An 18,628-nucleotide genomic window follows, 5' to 3' on the forward strand; every position below is an offset into this window, starting at 1 on the left:
TTATTGAATCAAGTGTTGGAACCAGTTTAACAATGATTAGTGATGCCCTGATAAGGTTAGGTTAGGTAGTTACTTTATTAATCCCCAAGGGGAAATTGTAAATAAATGACTGTTGTGTGATGAAAGTCAACTGAATGTATTCATTTCTACAAAATTATCCATCAGGATTATTCTGGTTTGACTTCCTCTCTTTAAAATGTATTGTCTAGAATTTCAGGCTTTAATGCATTTTTTATTGATGTAGTCTTAAATCACAAGTTAACCATTTTCTGTATTTCGAGAAAAGAAAGGTTATTTTGTCATGTTAACAGGTTAATTTATACCATTAATAAATGTGCAATCTTCAGATAATGGCATCAAAATACAAATAGTTGCAAGAATGGCCGTTCTCAGCTTCCATAGTTCAGTTGTTTATTCTGTATGATTTGAATTATTATAGTCTATCTTTGCTTCCACACTGGTGAGTTTGCACTCAGAGCACATATGACCAGTGTTATACAGTTTTATAATATTATATTTCTCAATGCAACAAATAATGCCGTGAAGATAATAACACAGGGTGTCTCAGTACAACATAATAATGTTGAGAAAATGTTTTCCTACATCAAGGCCATTATTTTGTCGTATTTGGACATTTCAGAGTGTTATTGCAAGTACACCGTGACCTCTTACCAATGGGGAAAAAATTCTGGTTTGAAACATAGCATGTACCAGCCTTATTTTATTACCTGCAGTTTTTAATACTGTACCTTGTGCAATAATGTACTGTATACTGATAGTTGACCAGAATTATTTTTGGTAGGTCCTGACCATCCCGTTCTCATTCCCAGTGCATAAAATACTTTCTTTGTCAAAGCTATTGGCGTCACAGAGATACAATGTAATTTGGTGTTGGTGCCGTGACCACCCGAATCAAAGAAGGTGGTAATGTGAGGGAGTAGAAAGAGTGACGTGTGTGAGAAGGAACAATGGGGGTGGTTGGATGAGATGAAGGGTTTCTTTCTACTGAAACACCATATTGCTTTTAATTTGAAACATATATGGGAGGTTTTGAGTTTGTATTAACGCATAATGCAGTAACTTTCACGGGGCAAACGATAGCGGATCAAAACAAGGCTTCGAGTTGAGATCCTGAATCAATCAATACACCTTTAAAGTCAATGTGAAACTTTTGACCATTTCATTTGTTTGTGTTGGCTCTCTTGCATGACATAAGCTTTAGAAATGATTCAAGAACTTCAAACACATTAAAAGTGTAAATTAATTTGAACCAAATCAAGAGAACTCAATAATTTATTTCCTCATGTTCCGGTGCACTCTGACAGCACTCCACTTATGCACCTAACCACATAGCTGTACTGCCTAAACGTAAGGCACGTATGTATGTATCTCTGAGACATCAGGCGCCTTTGCCAGAGCGACAGGATTTGAGGCCCTGGGATGAGGATTGCTTGTCCTGACAGAAGATTTTAAGTCATTTTTCATAGCCATGGTATCAATTAACATAGACTGTGGGCTTTAAATAACATAACTGTTGGATACAGACCTAGCCTAGACGCAAGAACGGAGTAGTTCGATGCATAGCTCAATGATTTAGCTGATATTACACTGAAAACATCGTGTGATCAAAATGCTTTTACAATTAACACAGCCTTGCCAAAATTACAAATTAGTCAACTTTTGTATTTTGCTACAGATTCAGTGTATCATAAATACATAATTTACCAGATAATTACTGTACACGTTTTTTTTAATTCTGACATTTAGGAAACCATAGGCCACATACACTGTGTCCAAAAGTTTACTGGAATGCATTTAAAATGGTCTCATTCAGGAACAGAGTCTTTTGCAGTATGAAGATGACACTTGGAGGTTCGTCTGTGTTCTCGCCTCATGTCTGCAAAGCGCTGAGCAACAGCAGTCCATCTGTCCATGTCATCAAAAAGAGTCGCACTGTTTCCATCCAGAGCAAATCAGCTGTTTCTCCACACTCAATCCAGTCATCTCTTTGATGTTAGCTTCCTACGGCTTTGTTTTTCAGCGCTGGTGGTTGTACTTTTCTTTAGCTTGCCTTCACTGCTGTTTGGTCTCAGACTTTGCCGGAATCACAGTAACAGCTGGAGAGCACCGGTTGCTCCAGTAGATTGACATTTTACAGTTCATCCGTCCTTTTCCTGCAATGTGAAGCTGAAAAGAGATGGCCATATTAGTATGTGGCGTTTCTATTCAAATTAAAGTCTCAACTAGACAACAAGACATGAGCAAATCTCACATGTGATTACACTGTACCGAGTATATCTGATCATTTATATTTAGTTTCTACTCTAAAAGTAAAGACAAAAGGCAAAAATGTCCCGTAAGGACAGAATCCATTCATACATGAATATTTCACTCACATTTGTCTTTTTCATCTCATTTGTCCCTTAAATCCTGAATCCATGGTCTATTCTCTAAGACTTTTATTTCAGTCCATAGGCCTGCTAGATATCTTGTTATGAACCTCGTTATATCTTTGACTTGGTGTGAAGCCCTGTGAAATGTGACCATTTTCACAAATGAGCTTTTTTCTTTTACCGTCTGACTCGTAGTCCTTTGTTGGACACACCCTGTGTGCCATCTCAGTTTCTATCAGATAAAAAAAAGCTCCAAGAGAGCAGCAGATGTTTGTCATTTTACAGGTTATTTGTAACTATGTGAAAAACAGTATAGATAGCATCGCTGAACCGCTTCTTTTATGTATTTTTTCTTTCTAATTACACAAAGTTATTGCATAGTTGCCCTCATCCCTTTATCCTCGGTGAAACTCTACTTCCCCCTCCCAACCAGACAGGAATTTGTGATGCTATCGCCTCCACTGTACATGTCTCCACAGGAAGACATAAACTACCTTGAACTGTAAGCTTTACAGAAATGTGAATGCATTTGGGGGGGGGGGGAAATCACAGGAAACAGTTTACAATGTGATTTCATCAGAATTCACATGTGGAATCTAACCCTTTTTTACTGCATGGCAAAGTTAAATCTCTGCAGTCCTCTGTCTGTGTCACCTGCGTCCTGTCAATACGAGTGGCTGTCAAGATGGTGCATTTGGATGAGTCACTGGACAAAAACTCCAAGAATGAAATACATTCAGTCGAGTCTCACTTGAGTCTTTGGATTATTTTAAATTGCAAGCCACAGACATGCGTGTACATGTTTTGTAATCCCAATTCAATTTAAAAGAGCTGAGTGCTTCTAAATTAAGGAAAACCCATGAATAATCTCAGGTGTGTAAAATTTTCTGTCTCTAAACCCGCCTGCATATAGAAATGTATTAGTTAGCAAATGTTTTGTAATTTATAGTTTTGTGTGAGCACTCACCCTCGCCATGCACTCAGAATAGTTTGTGTTCATTTGATTTAGGGGCTGTAAAAAAGGACTTGGGTGTTATAATAGTAGGGAAAACCTTGCTACTTGTAAACAGCATGCTGTGGAAGAAGGTGAAGAGACGCTCAACGACTCCACTGCAATGCTCTGTGGAACTCCATCCGCGCTGCTGCACACAGCGCCGGTGGTCTTTTTATTACAGTTTATCAATATTAAACTTGTTGCAAGATTGTTGAGATATGTGAGGCACAAACAAAAATACAGACAGAGATTCCTGAAACTATATATAGGAAGATAAAATGGCCTGTATCCCATTTAATTAGATTTGGAACAGCCATTTAAAACCAGACACTCAACTAGCCACTCATTGTAAAATCCACTATTGAAGACCATTTAATTAGTAATACTGAAATTAATGCCAACAATGGTATAAAAGCCAGCCAGCAGAGAGAAGTCGCCATGTAAAGTAAAATGGTCATTTTATAGGTTTGGCTCATGTTTTCCAGCCATTGTGTTTTAAATGCAAGTCCATTTGAAAATGAAGCTACCTCTGATGTGTATCAGGACTATAAGAACTACATTTTTAGGCTTTTCAAATGGGCTGAATCCATTAAAGGTTATCAGCCACTTCAAATGTAAACATAAATATTGAGGATTGATATTTTCTGACTTCTGCTGCTGTTAGTATTGTACACAGTCCTGTTAGCTACTGTTATAGGGATAGAGTAAAATAATATCCAGTTACAGTTTATTCCTTTTTCCTGTCAGTATGAACCGTAACAAGTTAAAGTTTTACTGTTCTTGAGTGTTTGCTCAACTCCTGGATGCCTCCATTTAAAGACCGTGATGCACTGTGATTGCCTCTGATACTGTTTCAGCCAGGCTTGAAAAGGAGTGTTGGAGGTTTCCCACAGGTTACCACCACCATGTTTTGCTTTATCCTGCTCCTTCTTTCATGCTCTCCTGGGCCTGATCTCGCTCTAAGCTTTCTAAATGCACTTTATGCAAGTTGGCGTCTGAAGCTGGTTAGGAGGCACGATTAGCATACTGCAGAGAGAAGCTGAGAATTACAGGGTTCACAGCGCAGGAACAAAAGCATTGGTGCACATCAGCCCCTCCTAAAGAGCATTGAGAACATCGAGTCGCTCCAACGTGTGCCTAATGATATATATTGCATGCTCACTATAGTTCTTTACATCAGCATTCAGGCCACTTTGAAATCACATGGTGCTGAAAGCTGCCACACATTAACAGCTCAGTAAAAAGCTTCTCAATCACAGCCTCTGTAGCTAAAGTATATTTGTCACATTCAAACTCCTGCTCAACACAAGACTTAAACCACACCATATACAGCACAGTAGAAAGAACTGTTCCCACATTTCTTAAATTACTTACCGCAAGCTATATTTTTAAACTAACAAAGTGTCCATTAATAAAACACCCTGCACTCTGTGAGGATACAGCAAGGATGTGTGGGAAATACAATTATATCTACATATTTAGCCGGAACAATGATACAATTTGTTCGAGCAACACTCAGTTATTTCAGTGTAAACCTGAGATGCCGGGCTTATCAACACAATGTCCATTTAGAATATGTTCTTATGAGTTGTCAACCCGCATGTCTGAAATATTTACACGATCATTTGGAGTAATGAGCCACTTGTAGTGACTTAAGTGAGTCAGTGTTTATACTCCAAATTTCACACTCTGCCATCTCTCTGTGCTTTGTGTAAAGGGTGGTTATTTGTGCGTTTTTAGCTTCCCGTTTTAAGTACATGAGCTAAGAAAATGAACATTCAATCAATTGTGTCATCTTTATGTCTTGAACAGATTTTTTTTTTTGCAAGCTAGGAATGAAGGGAAAAAAATAAATTGTCAACAGACAATCAGTGCAGATGCCAGCCATCAGATGTTACTTTGAAATTAAATCTGGATGATTAGCTGCTGTGACTTCTCGGCCCTGTTAGATTACCGTTTTCTTGTCACATGATATTTTAATAATATTTATCCAACAGTTTTAATAACGATTATGCGTCTGATGCCTACAGTATGTAAGGTATATTTTTTCAGTCTTTAATGGTGTTTTCTCAGCAACACTTGGACAAGTTGGTTCCTCACATGTGGTCCTTCATTTGTGATTCACCAGCACAGCTGTAGAGGACATGTTTGTATAGAGCTTGGCAGGTAATAATAATGACATAGTTCCATGCCCACACATGTCTGTATGGGTCCTGTAATGTAATTCTGCAGGGACAGTGGCATGCAAAAGTTTGGGCACCCTTAACGATTACTCTTATCAATGAACTGATCTCCAAAAAGCATAAAGATTAAGCATTCTTTAACATTTTAGGCAAAATTTGTGTGTTGTTTTTGTTTTCTACAAATCTAGAGTGGTAAAAAAAAGGAGCGCCATGCAAAAATGTGGGCACATTAAATAATTTGTTACCAAGGTTTCAGTCCTTAATTAGCCTGTTGGAAATGTGGTTTATTCACTCTCATTTTGAGGAAAGTTCAGGTGATGCAGATTTCAAAGCTTTATAAATACTCCGACTCCTCAAACCCTGCCCCACCCATCAGAAGCCGTTAGCTCCATCTAAGTGGCTGCTCACCACTCTGAAAATTAAAATAACTGAGGCTTCAAGAAGCAAACATCACACTGTCTGTGAAAGAGTTGAAGGTGAAATGAGGATGGCTTCTACAGCAGGATAATTATCACTTTAAAGTCCTCAGTGGACGACCTCAAGATGAACAAGCTAAAGGTGTTCCCTTGGCCCGAACAATACCGAGACCTGAACGTCATAGAAAATCTGTGGATGGACCTCAAAAGAGCAACGCCTGTAAGACGTATGCTGTATGTATATATCAAAAGAAGAGCTCTGGTTGTGTTTCTAAACCAGTCTATCAGACATCAAACAGAGACTCTTCATTTCTGCTCCACATTCAGACTGCAATTTCATCCACTACTACTAGTTGGCCTCTGCTCTTTGAAATACAATGTTCTGCTCTTTGTTAACTTAATTTTAGCGCTCTCAATTGTGGTTGAACTGTGCAAACAAACTCCCTATGCAGAAATGTTTTTAAAATATGTTCCGATTTTATACCTCCAATACACATATCGGGGATCATGGAGAAACATGACGAATAAAAACAAAGGCAGACTCAGCTAAACTTTAATTAATTCTGTTAAAGCAGTCAGGCGGACTTCAAGGACATAACAGAGAATTGGTTTGCAGGGAATCTGAACAATTTTAATTTTTATACCGTAAAACATGGTGCCATGACAGAAGCTGAATGAATTTGACAAGGGCACCACTGATATTCCAGCATGTATTTCTATGAAAACAAAGCAACTATTGATAATGCCTGTTCTGTGCTGTTCTGTGCAGCCCTAGTAACATTCATCTCAGTGGTTGTATCACTCCTAATGATAGATCTCATGACTAAACCAACCTCGCTGTTTAATTCTGTCCTAATTAAGGTTTAATGGCAACATGCTGCTCAATTGCTCTTTTGTGTTGCTAGTTCAATAGAAAGTGGACATGGATGACTGTCGAGGTCTCGATCAGATGGATGGCGGTATTGGAACTCTTGGGCAAAAACTTCAGCAGTCTAAGACTGTACCCTGAACAGCTTGTCATATTTCTAAACCCTGTCTTTGAACCTTGGTGCCGTAACAGTCATTCTAGAGCGGCTGGTTTCACTTAGGTTTCTAATCCTGCCCAAAAGCGCAGGAAGAGTCGGCTGAGCCTTGCTCTTGGTCTGATTTACTACAGAACACCTCAGGCTCCTTTTAAGGAAGACTTTTATATGCTCGTAAATGTCTCCTGTTTCACAGCACCATTGATAATGTCTATAAAATTCCACGAAGGGGATGTCATGTAAGGAGAAGAGAGAAATTATATATAGTTTGTAAAGAGAGTAAATATTTCAAATGGAAACACCCCGGGTCCATAAAAGTGGATTACTCGTGGGAATTCACGACAAGGTGTCGAGTGTACATAAGAGTTGTGCCATCTGTCCAATAAAACTGAATCATAAACTGAATTTACTTAACTTTACTTAAATGTGTGGATTTTAACCTTAATTTTATTGTGTCAAATGTTTTCAGACTTAAATTCATATAAACAAGCTACAATTTGTTTCTTGCACAAAAGCTCTAAATTTGTGACACATACTGAAATAGCACTTAATGCATTCAGTCATGACATGTTGGAGACATTAACTAAACATGCACTTAAATATTAGTTACATTTGGAGCGATCATATCAAGTGGATTGTGTCCTTCATTGTATCTGGCTTTGAAGACTGCACTGCTATAAAAATATCTGAAATTCAAAAAGCTTTCAGGGAATTAAAGTAGAAATCTTGCATAATATTAAAATTTTGTGATGACACATTTTTTAATTGAAAATGTGAATTGAATTTTTAGCTAAAAAGTTCAGAGAACTTTACATTTAGAACACAAACTTCCAATTGACATAAAATATTGATAATAAGTTGTGAAATTGGCAAAAGTCTTCCACTATATATAGCATTTTACTTTTAATTTCAAGAATCTACCGATATTGTCATAATAATTACTGCTGCAGTTCAGTCTGTAGGCCTGCGGCCAACTTGTGGTTACGTATTAATAATTAAAATATTCAGTTGTTTAACCTCAGTGAACTTATGTTAGATAAAGGGCTCTCGTTGGCTGTCAGTCGTGTAAACACCAGCTCCAGTTATGGGGGAAGTCTTGTGCATAAGTGATAAAGATTTATCTGCTGCAGGGGGTGTTGGGCAGGGCACACTGAGGCCCACTGACAGGCAGACAGCCACACTAATATGCAAATACTGAAGGGCCATGTGGTTCTCTGAATCAGCCTTTCACCCGTGGCACAGTGGGTTCACAGAGACACTTCACACTCATCTTTATCATTAAGGGACACAAATTGTTTTCTCAGATTCCAGATAATGAAATTGACACACACAAAAAAACCCTTTACAATATGGAGGTTTCCATCAAATATAAAAATAATTTATTAATTTAATTGTTCTTTATCACCTACAATACCCCCCAAGCTTATTAGCATGCTGATCTATTAGTTATTTTTACAACACTGACATCAGCTGGATCCAAAGAATGATTGCAGTTAACAGTGCAGTAAGAAATACCGGTATTGTGTTCTTATGTTTATTGAATCGTGCATTAAAATCCAAATATGAAGTTTTGCTTTTCGTGTTATAATTGTGAGCAGCCGGTACTTCAAAACTAATGATTTATTTTTCGGATCATTTGCACTGAATATATTTTATGTCTGGACTGCAGCACTGTGATGTATTAAAGCATTTCCAAATATGGATTTCTACTTCCATTAAATGCACAAATCAGCAGTTTACCATCAAATTCAAAACTTTTGACATTTTACTAGAAGTCTTCTATTTCTAACACATCTTTAAAAGTGTTTAAGGTGCCTAATTCTCACTATGAATGTCAGCACAATACAAAGTAGATGTGTGGAGCTAAACCTTTTGTAAGCCAGATGATTATTTTTGTAACGGGCAAAAAAAACCTGGGGAAAACTAAACAAATATTGATTATTTTCAGTATCATGAAATTTGTCTATAAAGACTCTTGGACTGGATTAGATCTATGTTTCGAACGTGGTTGAAATATTTTTTTAAACTTGATGTTCAATTTGTTGGTGATCATAGGATTGTTTCACACTTTTTAATCTGCATAATTCATACTTAACAAATGACTAGCTTTTTCAGTTTCAGAGAAGTATGACTTAAAATTGTCATTGTTTCTTAGTTGTTTTTGTTTTTTTTGCCATTGTCAAACTGAAACAAGTTTGTTGGTGTTTTTTTTTATATCATTGTCTCTATATAATACTCAGTGTGCATCAGCATATCCAAAAGCAGGAAGTCATTTAAATTGTTTGATTCTCCGTGGCATTGATTCTACAGTGCAAGACTTCACAGTTTCCCCTCACATGTAACCTTTAGCTTGGAATTGGAATAATAAGAAATCTCAATTTGAAGCTACAGTTGCTGCTGCTGAAGTCACACAATCCCTGATACAGCTCTGTCCTTTCGATTTTGTAGAGATTTGACCTGAAGTCCATGAGTTACTCTCAAAGGAGATGCACAGAGATTCCTAAGGCCGTATCATGTGTAGCATTATAAAACGTATTCTAATTAAACAGCCTTATTTATTCAAATGGACAGAAAGGTAAAAGACTTGTATGACCTGGCTGTCATTCGTGTTATACTGTTGTCTACTGATTGCCATTGTGCCTGGTAGGTGTGTTAACATGAATTATTGCTGTTGTGCATGACAGCAGGTGTACAGTAGCAGTACAAATTATAGACTTCATTGTATTCAGGCATTGACTTCACTTTCTTTACTTAAGAAGTTAGAAGTATTCACTGCTTGTGTTTGTAGAAGGGGGTAATTTTGAAAGCTTTTATCACATCAAAATAATTGCAACATGGTGAAAATAATTAAAGACAGAATAACTTACAATTTGGTTTCTGGCTCTGTAAAGTCACTGAACTGTGTGCTTCCGTTGGACTGCACAGGATCAGGGTAAACTTCCTCACTTTTGCTGCTTCGCTGTGTACTGGCCAGGCTCTCACTGCCTTCAGTCCTGCTCGTTGGAGACTTTTGGAAGGAGCCTGCCGTGCCGGACTCTGTTTGCCATAGAAAACAGGAGCAGCGAGTCCTTAGTTCTTTATAGAAAGTATTAAGCCGCAGGGTGGAGAGCCACGGGCAGCCCAGCAGGTTCTTAAAGGCAGTCCGAAACTCTGGACTCCTGCAGTAGATGATGGGATTGAGGCCGGAGTTGATGTAGCCCAGCCAGTTTAACAGTCTGAAGAGCCACTCTTCTGGAATATCTCTGTTAAAAGCATTGATGATGTTTGCAACAAAGAATGGCAGCCAGCACACAGTGAAGGTCCCCATTATGATGCCCAGAGTCTTGAGGGCCTTGTGCTCTTTGATCAGCATTAGCCGTGATGGCCTCCGTTTGGCGCTCTTCCTCTTTGCGGTGCTGTTGCAGCTGCTGGAGCCCACACATGCCGACGGCAGGGTATTGTTGACGTCGGGGGCAACTTGCATCTGTGCTGTTGCACACTCATTCCAGAAACGCATGCGATTCTTATCTATGAGCCGGACCTGCCGTGTCGCTATTACGAAGACTCTGGTGTAGACAAATATCATTATGAGCAGCGGAATGTAAAAAGACACTATTGAAGATATAATAGCAAAGCCTGTGTTGGTCACAAAGTCACAGCATGCAGGGTCATTGTAGCACCTCTGCGCTTCAGGGTCTCCGTCTGCCCGCCAATACCCTTTCATAATTGGTACAAAGGAAATTAAGGTGGACACAACCCACACTAAACACACTATTATTCTGGCACGCCACTTGCTAAGTAGGACCTTGTGTCGTAGCGGCCTCGTAATGGCTATATACCGATCCACTGCTATGACGCAGAGTGTCTCAATGCTCGCCGTCACACAGAGAACGTCAACAGAAGTCCAGAGCTCACAGAATGTTCTACTGAGTTGCCAGTTACCTGTCACCACTATGGTGGTCCCAAGAGGCACCACGAGGACCCCCATGATGAGGTCCGCACACGCTAGGGACATAATGAAGATGTTTGTCGTCGTTTGTAGCTGCGAAGTGCGCGCCACAGCGATGAGGACCAGCAGGTTTCCCACCACTGTGATCAGTATGATGGTGACCAGTATGACGAGGATCCAGGGTCCCACCGCTTTGTGGTACGTTCCCGTCGTGTTCGTCCCAAAGAGCCCTGAAGTGCTCAAGTTGCCATCCATTATTCCCCGGCTCAACTGTTTTCACATCAAAGCTAAGGACTCTGCACTTTGACAAGCATTATGCATATGAATATGCTCAAAATCAAAAGCTCATTACATTCTTTTTACTCAATCGTTTCTTTCCTTTGCAGTTATTGCTCACATCTCACACCTCGCAGTCTTGTTTGGTAGTACTCGGAAGGAAGTAGTAGCTCTCCATCTTTTATCGTGGAAGTTCTCACAGGCAAAAACATCATGTTCTCCAAAGAAATTAATCCAAAGTGTCCAGAGAGCTTAAACAATATTAGCTCAAAGTTGCCGAACTTTCATTAATCCAGCATGTCAAGTGAAAAAAAAAGTTTCTGAGGAGAAAACCAAGCCATGTCCATTTAAAAACATCCTGTTGGATTAGTTCTTTCGCAGAGTCTTGCATGAGCCATAATGCCACGGTTCGACTGTTTGGACATCAAGCAAACAGTGACGCCGTTGCAAGAACCACCAGAGTGCACCAGAGTGGCTGACCACTCTTTATTTTGGTCCTCTCTCTCTCGCTCTCTCTCTCGCTCTCTCTTACTCTCTCGGTGCAGGTTGCCCAAGATTGTATTGGCTGTAATCACACCCTGGCTGAAGGCAGAGGGGAGGAGTTGAAAAGTGTGCCTGTGTGTTGTATCGAAGCCGTACAGGGATCAGTACCCTGATAGAGCCATGCACATGTGGTCAATCACACACACAGACACACATGCAGTATATAAAAACAGGCAAAGAAAACTTCCTGCATTAAAGCATGTAAAATGTGTGTCAAAATGTCACATTAAAGCTGTAAAAATCATCAGCACTTTTTCAGTAATGTCACTGATGTTGTGATGAATATAACGACTATAGCATTAACCATACATTATCTGTCACCTGATGTCAGCGTTGTGGCATTCTTTTCAATTCTTGAGGCACGGTGACATTTTTGCTTACTCAATTAAACACCGGCTTTGCAGCAAACGTAGAATCGCTGGACTATCTCACAAATTCAGCTGACTTTGTGTCTCATTATCTCCACTTAGATAGTGCAACTCTGAAGGCTTCTAAAGGTTTATTTGTAACGCAGTTTGTGGTCAGCTTTGCAGACCACAAGGCACGAGGCACCTCCAACTGTAGAGAGCAGGAAAAAAGTGGCCTCTCTTTGACTCAAAGCAGTAAAAGAAAATAATAGATCTCTATCTCGCTGTTACTCAAGCTGATGCACTGAAGAAGAACAACAATCAGGCAAATGCCTTTCATGCGATTCACTTCTGATATCCAGTGCTCCATTGTGGTGCTGATCTGTCTTGTCACTGAGCAGTTCCTTCTTTGGTCTGATCGGCTCTACAAATGCAGCTGTGATTGCTTTGAGATTGTTCCTGCCTTGGGTTTTACTTCTCCTTAATGATGATAAACAAGGGAATGTCGCATACAAATTTTAATTTTTGTCAAAACTTTGTGTAATTCCAGAGATTTTTTAATGATTCGTTTTTATTATTTCTTCTTCGAAGCAGCAATAAATCAAGAGAAAATGTAGCAGCCGACATAATGAAAACAGTGTGAAAAAGTAGCAAAAACATACCGTAAACTACCTGCTCTGCAGAAATACATGTTACATATGATACAATACAGTTTTCTATTAGCTAAGGAGCTAATATTTCCCTCCACAAAGCAAAAACAGAGCTAAAAGAGAGTGAACATGAGACTTAAGATCTTTACACACCAGGGGCATGTCAATACATTTCTTCAAACTGTTGTTTTGTCATGTGTAATTTCACACGGAACAAAAATATTGCACGGCGGGAAAAAAAAAGCGAAAGAAAGAAGGCAGTTTTTCACACTGCATATGAAGGCATCAAACAATCACAATTGTGCATTTCAGGAATTGTGATATCCTTAGTGGGAAGCTCACATGCAGAGGGATTTCCACAAACAGCAGACAGCACACAGCTTCGTCCGTCCTGTTACATCCGGTCTAAACCCAAAATATTCCCAAACTAAACTCCTTCTCTTTCAGATAGGCTGCACCCCTGTCTGTTTAGCTGCCTGCACAATGACTGATGTGCACTACAGTCACGTTAAAGCCTCTGTGTCAGTTTAAATGAAAATTTTGCACATTCTCCTTCTATAGTGGCACATCTTAATACCTTTATGCCACGCCGCTTAAAAACAATACATTTTCGGCATTTTGAATCTATGATTTTTTTTTCTGAAGAATGAGCTAGCGAGTATTTATTTGGACTTAAAAAAAAAACAAAAACTGTGGCATCTGTCGCAAAGTCGCAGTAATTATGTGAACACGAAACATGAACATTTTTGTGGTGTGCATTCATCATGAGCAAGGTGGGGAAAGACCTTTACAGTCACCAGAGTCGAGACTCAAAAGGAATGCTAATGTAGCACTGTAACTGTTGTAAATGTTGGTTTTTTATGCCCCAAAATGGCCAAATTTCTTTTTATTTTTAACGTTTTCATTTTACTGAATACCAAGTTTTTACAAAATCTGGTTTACAGTTAGAAACCGTTCAAAATCGAGCCACGCAGCCAGGACATGTTCAACTTTGCTAAGGATGAATGAACAGCAAGCTATTCTGTTTCTGCAAAATGCAAATGAATAAATAAATAAATAAAACACCGGCCCCTCTAACTTTTAAAATTTTAAAATTTTTGTGTTTGTACAGATTAAACATGAACATTTGTGAACTTTCGGTGCTGCTGGTGGATTTTCTTTCCTCAGGACAGAGCTAAGCTACCTGCTTCACATGTTTCCATTCTTTAGGTCAAATTGAGGTTACCAGCTGCTGAATCCAGCTTTAACATCGAGAGTGATAAATATATTCTTATTTAACTAAGAGAGCAAACAAACACGTTTCACAAAATGTCTTTTAAGGTGTTACCTGAGTGATTTTCTTTAAATATCGCTGTCAATTTTAAAACAAATAGTCTTGAGAGGGAGTCCAGATAGACATTAAAACTGTGCAGTATTGGAGCCTGCTTTTCTTTGCCATCATATACATAAACGCTTCCTTCCCCTCTGCTCCATTTTTTTTCCCCCTCTGGGTCACTTTGCCACTCATCTGACAGGAAGTTGTGCAGTTATAAGTGCATTCACTAGACAGGAAATGGAGGCAAAAGAAAAACACTTGGTGCCTTTGTGAGTTGATGACCAAGAGGCCCAATCTGACAGCATTTCTGTAGATGAAGGTCACTGCTGGGGAGCTGACAGCTTGACAGCTGCTCATTTGTCTTTGCGTGAGAAGATACCATTGGTGGATCTGGACCCGGTCCTAGTCCAGTCAAGCACGGCAGCTGGCACAACCTGAGTTGTTGATAGTGGATTCAGCCATGACAGCTTTCTCACCATTACATAGACAGCCTGTAATGGTAACATTAGTGCACTGTGCACACAGAGATTTATATTACATAATAATAAGTCACTTACAAGAATAACTTTTTACATTAACTTTGCAAAATTGTCAGGAATAATATGCCGTATTTATATAATAATTAATGTTTTTGTAGATTTGTATTACAAGGTGTAATTTACCCATTAGGCCCATATGTGTGATGTGGCTTTACATGGTACTCCAGTGCACTTGATGTGAAGAGTACGTCACTCAAATATTTGCAACACTACTTGTTACCTGCTTTATGTGAGATGAGTTGTAGCCCTGGAGATACATTTGACAGCAACCGCATACTTCCTCAAAAAAACCCGATTTACATCGAGCACAACGGTCCAGGATTTGCTCAGTTCATGATGACAGCCTGTAAATCATCAGAGCAGTCATAAAACTTCATAAAGCCTGATTATTATACATTCACTCCCTGCATATCCTGTGTGCTGGGAATGTTTCCGTCCTCTCCATGGAAACCTCACAAGCGATATGTTCAAATTCACTTAGCAGCATATAGCGTGGGCCTGATCCGTTGCAGCCTTCTGGACTTCACAATCTTACATTTAAATTCACAAAGTAATCCATCTGTGCTTTGCCAGCACTCCCATTCTTGGAAAAAAAACTGCAGTCACTCATGTTCAACAGCAAAAGTCAGAGGATGTAAATCATGTTAGAGGTGGCTCATATTCATCAGTGGTGATTGTAGGCCATTTGTTTAACACTAGATCTGGCTCCTGGAGTTGTTTGGATCTGCTGAAGTGCCACCCATTGCTTTTCCAGGAGGAGACAAGCGGTTTAATGTCTCATTTGTGAAAAGAAACTATAGTAGAATAGGAGACAGCGGAGTGACTGAACGATCAAGCTGTTCCATTCAGCACCCGCTTTTATCTGTCTCATGTTAATTATACTACATGTTCAAGGACTGCGATGGGATTCCCAGTTATTCCCAGTTGAATCATTAAGATTGTTATGACTTTTCTGTACGTCAGATGTTTAGGAATGCCCCCTGTGAGTTTGTTGGGTAGCTTTTTTTTTTTTTCTGTCTTAGGCACAGGAAACTCTCCATTAGTTGGAGAATCTAATCAAGACTAGAAGGCTGCAAGTGCAAAACAAAACTTCAGACTCCAGGGCACTAATGATGGCTCTACTTTAACCTGTAAAAAATTGTAAGATATAATAATATGCAAAATATATATGCTACATACATATTATATACATCAAGATCTGGAAGAAAATGGATCACGGAAATTACATTTGACCAGAGATGATTTATCACTCATGTTTGCATCCTGTGGGGGATGAAGCCCAAAAGCAGATGCAGTACATAGTATGAAACCATGTGTTGAGGTGAGATAGGGTGGTTTAAAAACTGAGCGGTTCGGCCTTCTGCAACTATCATGTCGTGGGTAAATCACACTCATTATACACTGAGTGGAACCACATGCCGGTTTCTACAGGGAATATTAAGAGGGTTTAAGGCACTGATGGCCTTTGTCCGCTCATACTCAGCGCTCTCTGTAGAGACGTTCGAGACCCGTATCAGGCTATTTTTGAGGCTATCACAAGTGTTTTATTCTGACAGCCGTCCCTGAATGAATACAGACGCTTTCAATCTCGAGCTTATGTTCTTAATAATAAGAAATGGGTCGAAAATGAAGTAAACGTTTTGCAAACATGACACTGCCTCTCACAATCCATATTCCTCTGTTGTCCTGCTCTTATTTATCACTTTTGAGATTAGATTTAAAATTAAACTTGTTAGATTGACAGGTCTGTTGTGCAGTCAGGTTATAGCTATTTGTTAGCGGGACGTATCACCGGGTTTAAAACCAGATCGAATCAGATCAGATCAAAAAACGAATTGATACTCAATAGACAGTTTGTATTACAACAGCTGAAATTCAACAGCATGTGCACATTTTTCATCTGTATACTTTTAAATTGAAAAGTACCGGCAATAAGCCAACCAGGGGTGTAACTTCGATCTCTCACTCAGTGATAGGCACTAGCTTTATAGCTCTGGTTCCGCTATTGCAGTCCAGCCGAAAATATTGTGTTAATGTTATTTACCTAATTTATGAGCACCTGTTACTTTGTTATCTCAGTGTAGGAGTATCTGCTGTGTTTTGCAGACGTGTTGCAGGTCGGGCTAGTTTCTGTCCTCTGATCTCTGTGTCACAAACGACAGAGCTCAACCCTGCCTGTTCCCCCTCCGTTACACTGACACTGTGTGGAGCAGACACAGGTGAAGGGAACGAGTGTCCACTCAATAATCGATTGCGTTGATGGCGTTGTTTTCTCTGACAATTGTTTTTTAAAATAAATAAAGAATGCTAAATTGGATCGCCAAATATACTTGGGCTGCCGTCAATATACCTGGGTGGTCTGCCCACGTAAGTCTGTGTGTATGAAACTGTGCGTTATTCAAACCGTCATCGAGAAAGTCAGAAACGGGTAACAAGCTACTGGTATAGCTCACAAGTCATGTGTTGGAGATTCCCTGCCCAATACAAATATTACCAGAGCCTGCAGTGCGCAAATAGATTAACCATGAATGTTTCCTTTTTTTGATTGATGTTTTAATGTGGCTAGATTTTATTTTATTTTATTTGCTTGCTGTTTGTTCTTTTGTAATTGTAAAGTGTTTTGGGACCATATTGAATGGTGAGTCTTCACTCTAAACAAGATTGAATTGAAATTTGAATTGTTTAATTAGGAGCTCTAACGCCCACATATTTACATTAAAGAGAAATGTCTGTAGAATAAAGTAGCCAGAAAATTTCAATTTCAAATATTAAAGCATGCAATGAAAAAATAATTGATAGAGACTTTAATAAATGGCATTAATTAATTTTCTTTTAACTATTATATTCTTTAATTGTTCAATGCTTTTTCAATTGGTTCTTTCAGGTGTTTCTATCTGTTTGTTTTTTAAACTCTTTCATCCTGCTCATAGTTGCTGGGTGACGTGATCCTGTTGAGGTGTGGTTTATTTTCTAAACTTGGTTACCTGGGTTGTCAGCAAATTTTTTTTCTGTATTAAACATAAATAAGGAACAGAGATTTTGTCAAACCTCTGTGCATACAGTACAGTAAAATTCATTACTTTATTTCGTCACTCAGCTTATAGTCTACTAATAGAAATCATTGTCGATACATATCTGCTTTAAGCGACCCGTTTGCTTGTGTTTTCTTTGACAGTACCCGTACAGGACAGTGTTTCTAATGAACAAGAGTTTCCTTAAGCTCAAAACAATACAAGCTACTGGCAGCAGGCCAGTTAATTGAGTATCTTGTTAGGCTAGTTTTGAAAGCACTGTCACAACACATTATGACTAAAAACCATGCTGGTGTTTCCATTTGGTAAACACTGAGCCAAAAGTAAATGTGACCTCCTGTTTTCCTGCTGCTTGTGATCAAACTGTAAAGCCTTTGTGGCTAGGAGCAGGTCAACACGAGGTTGTAAATCTGCGAGACTTTTGTTGATGGCTATTACAGCATATTGTTAAAAATATGCACAGCCACAAGGTCTGCCATTATTGTTTAAAGGCAAACGGTAAATTAGAAGCAAAGGTTGACAAAGGCTCTATGTCTTTAATGAGAGAAATGGTGTGCTTCTGATCTTCCACTGAATCAGTGTCAGAGTGAGGAAGACGGTGGTGCAGGGTGCTGGCGCCACAGACAGACACAGACGGAGAGAGAAGGGCTCTGGTTCATCTCTCATCTGGTCCTGTGGAGATCACTGACTACAGCTAGTGTCGGCAGTATGTTAACCCTCTGCAGTCAGCAGGAGTTTAGTTCACATTTGTCACCGCGTATTACTCAGTACTGCTTGTGATCTCACGCAATTATTGATGGCGTCCAGGTGAGATCCTCCAGTGGGGGAAATCATCGGTCAGGTTAACATGCCAGATAAAGATTAGCCACACGGTAATGTTGATGTCCAGAGCGATAACAGTCTTATCAGTAGAAAAGAAAGAATGTGAGACAAAACAACAGACAAATTGAGCGTACAAAATTTAAATAAGGGTAGAAGAAGGGCAGAGAG

General features: G+C 39.2%; 1 protein-coding gene across 1 annotated transcript; it reads right to left on the minus strand.

The window, feature by feature from the left end:
- Positions 1-706: 706 nt before the first annotated feature.
- Positions 707-11,645, minus strand: adrb3a (adrenoceptor beta 3a). The gene is made up of 2 exons (XM_069699785.1): positions 9,876-11,645; positions 707-2,187 (listed from the first exon to the last, which is right to left on the minus strand). Exons 1-2 carry the CDS (start codon positions 11,189-11,191, stop codon positions 2,160-2,162), a joined length of 1,344 nt encoding a protein of 447 aa, XP_069555886.1. The 5' UTR covers positions 11,192-11,645; the 3' UTR covers positions 707-2,159.
- Between the last annotated feature and the right edge of the window lie 6,983 nt (positions 11,646-18,628).

The sequence above is a fragment of the Brachyistius frenatus genome, unplaced genomic scaffold (assembly GCF_029030835.1).
Source record: "Brachyistius frenatus isolate BFR_SWC_R1_liver_20210118 unplaced genomic scaffold, ASM2903083v1 Contig_31, whole genome shotgun sequence".
NCBI lineage: Eukaryota > Metazoa > Chordata > Actinopteri > Embiotocidae > Brachyistius > Brachyistius frenatus.